This window comes from Nicotiana attenuata, unplaced genomic scaffold (assembly GCF_001879085.1).
Source record: "Nicotiana attenuata strain UT unplaced genomic scaffold, NIATTr2, whole genome shotgun sequence".
Taxonomy (NCBI): Eukaryota; Viridiplantae; Streptophyta; class Magnoliopsida; order Solanales; family Solanaceae; genus Nicotiana; species Nicotiana attenuata.
The window spans coordinates 196,607-208,706 of record NW_017670291.1 but is presented as its reverse complement, the minus strand read 5'-3'; the positions used below and the strand labels follow the sequence as shown (position 1 = coordinate 208,706).

At 33.9% G+C, this 12,100-nt stretch overlaps 1 protein-coding gene across 1 annotated transcript; it reads left to right on the top strand.

The window, feature by feature from the left end:
• Positions 1 to 9,671: 9,671 nt before the first annotated feature.
• Positions 9,672 to 11,576, top strand: LOC109237347 (cyclin-D3-1-like). Its single transcript, XM_019403643.1, has 4 exons — positions 9,672 to 10,293; positions 10,384 to 10,585; positions 10,672 to 10,802; positions 10,971 to 11,576. Exons 1-4 carry the CDS (start codon positions 9,820 to 9,822, stop codon positions 11,148 to 11,150), a joined length of 987 nt encoding a protein of 328 aa, XP_019259188.1. The 5' UTR covers positions 9,672 to 9,819; the 3' UTR covers positions 11,151 to 11,576.
• Positions 11,577 to 12,100: the final 524 nt, after the last annotated feature.

Below are 12,100 nucleotides of genomic sequence, written 5' to 3'. Positions count from 1 at the left end.
GGGTCGTTACATACTAATTCCACTTGAATAATGATATATCAAAACTAAATATACTCCTTCAAATATAATTCTGAGTCATTCTCCGGTGCATTTTACTAGCTTACTTTAGTATTTTTTTAAATGTCTTTTCTCATTTTCACGGCACTTTGATTTTGATTTTGTGTTCATCTGAAATCATGGATTATTAGTTGTTTTCTATATGTGCAAAGTTCTATCCATTATTTATGTTTTCAATGATTATGTGTACTATGAAAAGGAAGATGCTAACTTTATTTTATTAAAAAAGTGGCATAAATTTATGTTGGATTATTAACTAATGATTGAAGATTTCTATGGCACATTTTTTTTAATTGAGTTAGTTATACGTACAATGTCAGTCAATTACATTAATGACTATTGTCAGGAACTTATACTTTTATTTTATAACTCAAACACTCATTGAGATAGGATACACGCGTGATGCGCGTACCCTAAACGATTTATTTATTATATTGAATGTAATATTCTTATTGGACAAAAATTATAATCGCAATTAAATATTTAAAACTTGGGATGAGCTATTATTAAGAATTGAATCAACAACAAAAAAATTCTCTTAACGTTAAGAACAATCTTAATTAACTAAAAAAGTCTTTCATTTAACTAATTTGCGAAAAGTCCAAGTCATGCTTTTCGAAATTTACAATAAAATAGATTATAATGTAGTAGTAAGAATCAAACTGTTAAAAATGCAAACGTTAAAAATAATAAGAATGAAACATTAGAAGACAAAATATATTCTAAGTTAGTTGCCATTAATTAATTTTCTTTCTGGTATTCGTTAAAATAAATGACAACTCCCTATACTTTTCTCTGTACAAAGATACTTATTTTAAAATATTAACTTAATATAGACATTTTGAAAACTTAGCATTCGATAACCTGATTTACATGTTCTTCAAATACACATATTTTACTAATTGACGCTAACCACCTTGCAACGCACGTACACTAAAGCTAGTATAATAAATATATGCCTATAAACTTTTATAAGTATAAATGATATTATATTTGGTAGTAAGATATATATTTTTTCGTGAACATACATTAATTAGTAATCGTATATTTATAACTAATATTTATAACTAGTAATCATATATATATATATATATATATATATATATATATATATATATATATATATATATATATATCAAATTAATAATATTTAGTTTAGATACTTACAACAATAAAAAAACATACGTTTTGTAGGAAAATAGTGGAATTCATGTTTGATAAAATTAATCAATATTATAAATATAATGTCATAACATTATTCAAATATTTGACAAAACTAATCTATCAATTCTAACTTAAAAATGAACAATATGCAATGTTAGCCAATACTACTAAGACGAGTAAATTGAAACCATAAATATAATAAAATTTCAAATCCAAAAAAAATATATAGTTTAACATATGTTAAATTCCAATATAATAACAGGAAGTTCCACTACAACTTAAGATTAGGAAACATAATAAATTTATAAGCACATTCAACAACGAAATTCCACTTTAATTGCATTGCTCTTTATATGCCAAGTTTGTTATTGATTCGTTATTTCTAATATTAGGAGGCGTAGTTTCAAAATATAGAATAATTAAAATGATAAAAAATAAAATATAAGCAATTACGTGAAATCACAAAAAGTAAAGGTAGTGAAATAAAAGATAAATAATGTACAAAGAAAAATATATTTTAAAATTTCAAAAGAAATTAAACAGTAAAAATGAAATTAAAAAAGCAAAATAATAGAAATAAAAAGTTTAAAGAAAATAAATTAAAACCACTGTAATCACACAGTGTAATTGCCAACTTATTGAGAATTGGAGAGTATAATTACACCAGAAATCTCATAAATAGACGACCATGCGGTCCAACCGTGGATGGTGGGACTCTCCCACTTAGCTTGAAGTCACTATTACACAACTCTGAAACCCACCAAGATTCTTTATTTCTTATTGACATGACCTTGCACAATTAAACTGCCAGATTCCTCGAAATCCGTCAATTAGCATTTCATGAACACTCTGAGTCTCTAGCAACATCCATATATTCGACCTCTTACCGAATAGCCAGCAGAATCCTTCGCAGAAGCTTTGCCATCCACGCGACCGCTTACCTGATCACAGGAGATCACCCACCTGTGGAAATTACCTACCGACATCCTCCAATGTCGCTGCAGGGGGTACAATCACTATGACATCAGCAATCCATCCTGAGCCCGTGCTCGTGGACATCATACACTTCAACCCAAAGTTATGAAATTTTTCCAAAAATGCTAACTTCCACAATAGGTGCCGAAATATTCCCGGGTCTTCCAAAACCCGATCCGGACATACGCCCAAGTTCGAAATCATCATACGAACTTGCTGGAACCTTCGAATCCCGATTCTGAGGTCGTTTACTCAAAAACCAATCTTAGTCAATTCTTTCAACTTAAAGCTTCCGAAATGAGAATTCTCTTTCCAAACCAACTCCGAACTTCCCGAAATTCAATTTCGACCATACGTGTGTAACGACCCGACCGTTCGATTTGAGCCCTAGTGCGTCGTTCAGCAGTTCGAGGCCATAAGCAGCTTCAATTCAGGCATTATGACTTGTATGTGTGGTCGGAATTAAATTTCGGGAAGTTCGGAGTTGACTTGGAGAGGAAATTCTCATTTCGGAAGCTTTAAGTTGAGAGAATTGACTAGGATTGGATTTTAGAGTAAACGACATCAGAATCGGGATCTGAAGGTCCCAGCAGGTTCGTATGATGATTTCGGACTTGGGCGTATGCCTGGATCGGGTTTTGGATGACCCGGGAGCGTTTTGGTGCCAATTGTGGAAGTTAGCATTTTGGAGGAAACTTCATAAGTTTGGGTTGAAGTGCATTTCAGTGTTATTGATGTCCGTTTGGTATTTCGAGTCTGGGAGTAGCTCCGTATGGTGATTCTGGAGTTGGGAGCACGATCGGAAGTGAATTCGGATGCCCTTGGGTCATTTTGGGGTTATTTGGCTAAAGATAGAAATTTGAAGGTTTTTGAGAAGTTTGACAGGAGGTGGACTTTTTTATATCGGGGTCGGAATCCGATTCAGAAAGTTGGAGTAGGACCGTGATCTTAAATATGACTTGTGTGCAAAATTTGGAGTCAATCGGACGTGATTTGATAGCTTTTAACATCGAAAGTAGAACTTTGAAATTCTAAAGTTCATGAAGCTTGGATTGGAGGTTGATTCGTGGTTTTAGCGTTGTCTGATATGATTTAAGGCCTCGAGAAACTCCGTAACGTGTTTTGGGACTGGTTGGTATGATTGGTTGGGGTCCCGGGGGCCTCGAGTGGATTCCGGATGGTTAACGGATCGAATTCAGAGTTTGAAGAAGAGCTGAAGTTGCTGGTTGCTGGTTGCTGGTTGCTGGTGTAACCGCACCTGCGAGACTAGGGCCGCAGGTGAGGAGCCGCAGAAGCGGCCCTATGATCGCAGATGCGAAATTTGGCGGAAGAGAGCTGGGACCGCAGATGCGGGTCCGCATCTGCAGAAGAGAGGGCGCAGAAGCGGAATGGACTGGGGAGCCCGGACCGTAGAAGCGGCAATTGGTCTCGCACCTGCGGAACCGAAGAAGCGGTCAAGTGACCGCAGGTGCGGAAAGTGCTGGAGGCAGAGAGTGTTTTACAAATCGGGATTTGGCCATTTTCTCTCATATTTTCTTGGCTTGGGCGATTCTTGGAGGGTTTCAAGAGGGGATTTTCATCATCAATGATAAGGTAAGCTATCCTCACCTATCTTGAGTTAAATACATTGATTATGTATGGATTTTAGCATGTAAATTGGTAGAAGTTTAGGGGTTTGAGGAAGACCTAGAAAATTGATATTCTTGGAATTTGAACACGATTTTGGGTATGGAATTGAGAGTAAATTGTATATTTGAGTTCATGAGGCAATCGGTAAACTTATTCTTCGAAAATTTTGGGAAATCCGGGCACGTGGGCCCGAGGGCATTTTTGTCAACTTTTCAATCGGGGTTAGGAATTGCTATAAATTGGATTGTAATGAGTAATTGAGCATATATTAATGGATTTGCGTAATTATTGGCTAGCTTTGGAGCATTTAGCATCGATTCGAGTCTTCAGAAGGGTGTGGAATGCCGGTTATAGATCTTCAGAGCGAGGTGAGTCTCCTTTCTAACCTTGTAAGAGGGAATTGTCCCCATAGGTGAAATAATTGGTTATGTGCTCCTATTTGTGGGGGCTACGTACGCACGAGGTGACGAGAGTCCGTGCGTAGCTACTAATATGTGAAAGTCCGAGTAGTCTAGGACCCAAAAGCATGCTATACTTGGAATATCTGTGATCTTATTGACAGTTGAATTTCTTAAATCTTATTGAATCGGTAAATGAATTTCTAAGAGGATTAAACTTCTTTTTCTTAAATCATTAAAAGAGAACTGGCTTCTATTTGGATAAATGTCCCCCGATAAATTCTAAATTTGCTGTTTGAGCACGTATTTCTATGTGTACCTGCGTCGCATGTATGATTCGCGAGCAGGGTGATTGTTTAGTTAAATTTGACCGCGTCGCATGTGTGATTCGCGAGCGGGGTAATAGATGCATCTATGGTTTGTGCCGCTCGACCCTCGGCAGTGCACAATTTACATTTATGTTGGATCGGACCGTACGACCTCGGCGTGAGTTGCGCATGCTTGAATTGCTTGTCTTGAGATCTATTGATATTGCTCTCTGCTCTCCCGACTTGAGATAATTGTTAATTAATGGATTATGTAATAAAAAGGACCTTTCACCTGTTTAGTGACTCATTTAAATCTTACTGTTGTCTTAATAAATCCGTGAGTCATCGCATTAATAATATTATTACTGGACCTTTAGTAAGTGTCGAAGTTTCCATCTCGTCTCTACTTCTTCGAGATTAGGCGGGATACTTACTGAGTACACATTGTTTTCGTACTCATACTGCACTTCTGTGCATTTTTGTTGCACAGGCACATGCATCTCTAGTGGCCTAGTGGGCGTAGCAGCATGGTTGACACGGAGACTAGGTGAGCTGTATTTCCTCGAGGCGACCCGCAACTAGTATAGTCCCTCTCAGGATTCTATTTATTTTCTATCCAATTGTATTCCGGACAACTGTTGTACTTTATTCGATTTTTCTTAGAAATTGTTCATGCACTTATGACACCGGATTCTGGGATGGTTATGAAGTATTTTGTATTAATTGCTTATCATTTAATTTGAATTGAGGCGATTATCTTTTTAATTGGTAAATTTGGAGGACAATCATAGATTTCAAGAGTATTAAAACGAAAATTTAATTAAGTATTTTTGGTTGGCTTGCCTGACAGTGGTGTCCGGCGCCATCACGAACCTTAGTGGATTTTGGGTCGTGACATTGAGAACCCATCTTTGTGCGTTATGGTGCTAATTAAAATATACACCGCACATCAACAATAATAAGATGGAATTATTTGGTTCCTGACCCTGAACCACTTGTGAGGGGAGAAAATAATATACTTTCGTATATACCGTATATCAAACTGATATATATAACTTTGTTCTCATAAGCAATAGTTTAGCTATTAAGTGGAGGCACTCAATAAATTATTTTGCTAAACCAACTATGATGTAAACTAACTTATCAAGAAGAACTATCTTGAATAAAAAATCTGAAAACTATGCTCTATATTAAATTATTGAGCAAGTTTGCTCGCAAACACCAGGTTGCGGGTCAATAATAATTGCACATGTAAGCATCTCATTGATGCATCTTATGTGGTATACATGGCAGGTGAATGGGCCCATATTCACCTTTGATATTTCCAGCATTCGTGGGATTCAATCCCAATTTTAGTAGGTATATTAATTAATGAGAACATGCAACATAAGAGAATTCGTAAAGAACTTTCTAGTTCTTTAATACTTACCTACGTGAATTCTCTTTTATTTTTGCACATCATACTTAAATTGATATGGGTAAACCAATTATGCCAACTGAATAAATTATCAATATTGATAAACTTCAGATTTACACCATGACTTGTGCAATTATCAATAAACTCCAAGTTTATTATGATATGAGTTTTTATATCAATAAACATCCACTATATTGTGGTATTCTTTTATTTGTGCAGTACAAATTGGAGAATAAAGCGGGTAGCTTTTCACGTACATATTACCCCGCTACAAGTTGTAGTAATTTCCTTTATTTATAGTCTCAGTATGACCAACCGCTTTCGGGAATACTTTAGAACTCAATTAAGTTTCTTTGAGACTTACTACAACGCAATGACTTATCGGTAATCAATTGTGTTTCTCCAAAACAGTATAATTGGCTCTTATAGAGTTCTCAATTTTTGTACTATCACATATTCATCATCATCCATATGGTGAATATCTCTTTTAAGGAGAAAGTTATACCATTATGGTTATGGTCAAAATTATATACAAGATATGTTTCTTGCATTAATGTTATTCTTTAATAATCACATTACCAAAATATTTTAGCGTGCAATAGGTACGTGATCAATGACCATTCATGCCATAATAATGACATTATTTTCTTATATCATCTCAAACCTCCTTCTAGAGGTGAGTGTGGTATATTCACTACCACTAGCACGTTCATATTCTTTGAAGAATGAATATGTATTCATAAATCAGATGTTGTCACATTCACATCATGAATTGACCATAGTCATCTGTATGTGCTTTACGAAATCTTATGTCAAATCGATGACAAACATTAACTTCATAGAGTGAAGGCTTATTTTGAGAATTCTTATTATTCTCATTATCACAATGATGACGATTATAATTTCGTCTAATACCACGTCTACATCCATTGATACCTTCACGGTAATAATTTTGTCTTCTTTCAGACTTATCACATACTGCTATCACATTCTCTTAAGGGAATGAGAATGAAGCAAATTCAATGGGACGGGTATGCACTTCTTGTGCCCATAATCATACATAAATTTGATCATGGCAAGACATAGAAATTTTACCACTTCGAGTGGTTATAATTTCTTACTAACTCCATTCGAGTTAATCAAATTTTATTGTCTTTGCTTGTATTTAAAATCAAATTATAAAATGTCAAGAATCTAAAAGAGAAAAATAAAGTAAGATACTTACCTTAAATCCAGAATTTAATCATGAAGGAAGTTCATGGAACAATTGACAATCATTATGCTCAATCCCAAAGCTTCTACTCAATAGGTTAGAGTCTCGTGCTGATAACGTGTTATAAAACAATAAAAGAAGAAGAAGAGTATTGCAAAGAAAAGTAGGGAGAGAGAATTCTTATTGAATTTTGGGATGAATTACAATGGAATAGAACCCTCTATTTATAGGGAAAGTGATTTAGCCACCAAGTAATAATCCCTAAAATCTCTCTAAATATAAACATTTACTATAAATAAAATTCTATTTATAACATAGACAAGTTTTTTCAATGTTTCCCAATTTCATTGTCAAATTAGTGTTATGCATATTGAACTTCCTATATACTTCAAAAGGAGGTTTTGGGGTTGTTATTTCAGTAAAGTGTCTTCCCATTTTTCACATCACTATTTAGTGGACCATCTTACCTCAAAAAATAAATTTTTAATTAATTAAGACTGGTCGTGAATGGATCTCAAAAAGAAGGGAAACATTATCTGTACTAGAGGTGGTGGATTTATGTCAGTTGTCACATTTTTGCGTAACGGACTAAATTAAAGGCTGCCACCAGTAGAACAGTACGGCATTGCCATTGCAATATAGGATAAACTATGCAATCGCACTTCATTGTTCCTATTTATATCAAGTTGGGTATAGTTTTAGATCGGAAGTTACTTTTGGAACTTGAAATGTCTATTCCAAAGATATGGTCAGAAAGTCCGATATGATCACCCTCGGGGCATCTCCGGTCCTGCCCCATTTCTTTATAATGGAGCTATTTTTGTCAAAATGTGGCTCCAATACTCTCCATTATTGCCCCCAAAATGAGGGATAAATAATGTTACTTTAAATATGGAGTGACAGTATTCATTCTTACTTTATTATTATTTTTATTATTTAACGCTTTTAATTTATCTCTTTATATATGCCTAATTATGTTTAATCAATATCTTTATATATTAATTTTACATCTTAACTTTGGCGTATAATTTTGATAAATTAATTTTCGTGCATTTATTATTTTTATGTAAAATTGTAAGTTAATTTTATTATAAGTTATAATTGAACAAAAAATATATAATCATACCAAAAAATGAATGGTGCGAATATAAAATACTAGATGTTGCTAAAATTGAAAGGTGCGAATATAAAATATTAGATGTTGCTAAAATTGAAAAGTGAAGATTGAAAAACATTAAAATTGGAAATACATGAAAATTGTACATTATACATAAAAATTAGAATCTACGGTAAATAGCATAATAATTTAGTAGGGAGGTATGTCGTTTTCAGATACACCACCATGATAATCGAAATGAGCGTGATCTTAATGCACCAATTCAAGATGATTTGGAAGGTCCACCTCCAACAGTAGAAATGGCAATAGATGAAAATCAACGATTTCAAGAATTTTAGCTCGACATAGAAGAATTAAGGACAAAGATACTCATTTTGCACTTCGTAATGCATTAATAGATCATTTATGGGAGAATACTATAGGTTAAAGTTGAATATTTATGTAGTATTTCGAAAGAATTTTATCGTTATGTAATATGTATTTAATTAATCTTGTATCGCAATGATTTCGCTTTTATTTAAATTATTAGTTAATCTATAATAATTGCATACAATTTATATTATGTAAAATTTTATGGAATTATTTTAATTGAAATTATAAATTAATGAAAATGAAAGATGGTATTTGTTTAATGGAAATTAAAAAATAAAATTGAAATGGAAGAAAATAATATAATCTAGAAGAGAAAGAAGAATATAAAAAAGAATATTCTCTTTTGGGGAAAAAATGGAGGAATGGTTGGAGTAAGTTATCCCAATATGGGGAAATCCCCAGTTTGGAAATCAAAATGGGGGTAAAGGTTGGAGATGCCCTTAGCACAGAAAATTACTAGTTGAATAACACTTTTTTTGTGTGATTCCCCTCCTCTTTGGTTCTCTTTGATTCCCTTTGTTGGAGTTATTGCTCCATTGGTAATTCGAACAGTCGAACCCGTAATCCCGGAGTTGGAGATAGAAGGTGCAGAGCTACCCCTCTTGTCTATTGCACTCAATTAATTGGAGCACTAAGAATGAATTTAGAAAAATAAAATAATAAATGCTCTTCTAGCTGAAATAGAATATGTCTCTAAGTTTCATAGTTTCAACTTCCCGTTAAATCCTTTTTACCTCATTTACCGTCAAATATTACTAACAGAATTTGTTAAATATTTATCGGAGATAAAAACATGATCATATTAAGTGAATTTAAAGGACTAAAACTGCTCAAAATATATCTAAAGGACTACTTTAAAGCTACCCCAAAGCCTAAGCCACTATTTTTGCCATTTTCTCTTTAAAGTTAATTCATATGCATTGAGGACCATTTTGGGGGTAAAAACCAAAAGGACTCAACCAAAAAAGAAAAAGTAAAAGGAGACCCAAATACAACCTTTCCCCTGCTATATATCACTCCTCAGTCTCCTATTTTGTTCCTCCAACTCTACAAAACAGAGAGAGACAGAGAAATATGGCTCAGATGAGCCTATTCATCCAATAGCTTTTTTCTTGTACGACAAGTGAAGTAAATGAAAATTCAACCATCCGTCTTCTTCACTGAAGAAGATGGCTCACCATTACAATCAACCGCAACACCAAAAGCTTCCATTTTTACTAGATTCTTTGTATTGCAAAGATGAAAGTTTGGACGCGTTAGACAGAGAAAATTGTTTAACAGAGGAAGTAGAAGTAAACCCCAACTCCATTTCTTTGTTAGAACAAGACTTGTTATGGGAAGAGGAAGAGTTAAGCTCTTTAATGTCCAAAGAACAAGAGAATCAAATGTCTAATGTTGTAATAAACAACCCATATTTGTCAGTAGCAAGAAGAGAGGCAGTTCATTGGATTCTTGAAGCCATTGCCTATCATAATTTCTCTGCTCAAACTGCAATTCTTGCTGTAAACTATTTTGATAGATTTCTCTTCAGCTTTCAGTCACAAAGTGAAAAACCATGGATGAATCAACTTGCTGCTGTTTCCTGTCTTTCTTTAGCTGCAAAAGTTGAGGAGATACAAGTGCCTTTACTTCTTGATCTCCAAGTATGTTATATTAGAAAATCTTCAATGCTTGTTTTTTTAAAAAAAATTGAATATTGGGGGTTATTGATTTGGTGTTTTCTTGATATTTAGGTGGAGGAATCAAGATACTTGTTTGAGCCAAGAACAATTCAAAGAATGGAGCTATTAATACTTTCTACTCTCAAGTGGAAGATGAATCCAGTAACCCCATTTTCATTTCTTGATTACTTCTCCAGAAGGCTTGGATTCAACAATCACATTTGCTATGAATTACTTAGAAGATGTGAGAGGGTGCTTCTATCCACTATTACTGGTAAGCATATGATATGAAAATAAATGTTCACACTTGGTTCTCCATTATTTAATATTCATAACTTATTATAAAAAAAAAATTGGCAGATTGTAGATTCATGTGCTATCTTCCTTCTGCTGTGGCTGCTGCTACAATGTTACACGTCATTGATAGGCTAGAGCCCTGCATTGAAGAAGAGTACCAAGAACAACTTTTGGGTATACTTGGAATAGTAAAGGTTAGTATATATAGTTCTTAATTCTTGTCTTAAATCTTTTCCTAATTCGTTGTACTAGTTGGGATCCAATAATTTGGTTCTATCTCTTTGTACATATATTTATATATATAGAGAGAGTTAGACATACAACTCACATACAACTCACAACGTTTAAATTGTGGGAAACAGGACGATGTGACGGATTGTTATAGGCTAGTCCAGGAGGTGGCTTCCAATATTGATTTCAACTCAAACAAACGAAAGTCAATTGGTGCCTTGCCAGGAAGTCCCGTAGGAGTTATGGATGTGTCATTTAGTTCTAATAGTTCTCCAGAGCCATTATCAAAGAAGATTAGAACACAAACGTAGTTTGTGAAAAAGAAAAAAAATGTTGCATCGGACGCGAGATGATAAAGAGAGAGCTTTCTCGTTACGTGGCGAAAGTCGAGAAGACCATGCAGCTAAAGTCAGTCAATAATTAGATTCTCAAATTTGTTTGTGGATTAATCATTCCTTAGAAGACTTTTGATAGTCAATTAGTTACACATCTATTCTGTCCAATAACATCATGTTCTTCTTACAATTCACAAGTTAAATTGCTCATCATATTTCCATATGAAAATTGACTCTTATTGGACAGTAGAGGTAAACATGGCCGGCATTTATTTGGAGGAAATTTAAATGCTCATGAACAGAGAATTAAAACTAAATTCATGTCTATTCATCTCTGTATAAACTTTTTTTTTGGTCGAATATTCGCATAGCTTTAATGAGTAACAGGCTGTTATCGGTTCACGGGTTCAGTATGTTATTATTCATGACCATATGAATTGAAATTTATTACTCTATTTCTGCTAATTTTAAGGAAAGAGATATGTATTGATAAAAATATCAAAATAGGGTAAAGGATGGATTTTGTTCTCATGTGGAGTGAAGAACTTGTTGTCGGCCACTGATTTCTGTGGGAGTTGGATCTGCAATATTTTTGGTTTGACCTCGTTGGAAGAGCTAGTCTCTTTTATGACTTTTGTTTTTCATATCGCCAGGTCTAAAAGAGCTTACTAAAATTAATAGTTCTTATATATAAATACATATATAATGAATTTAGGCCATATACAAATGATATATGTATCAAGAATCTGAAATTAGCAATAACCAATGATATATGTTATGCCTTTTAGTATAAAGGGATCATTCAATCTTCGGGCTAGATGGAATTGGAGCTAGCTACTCATCATTCTCTCTGATCTAATTATTTATTAGCTATTTGAGGTCAGAAATGAAAATACAATTCATCCATAGACAATTAATCAATGAAA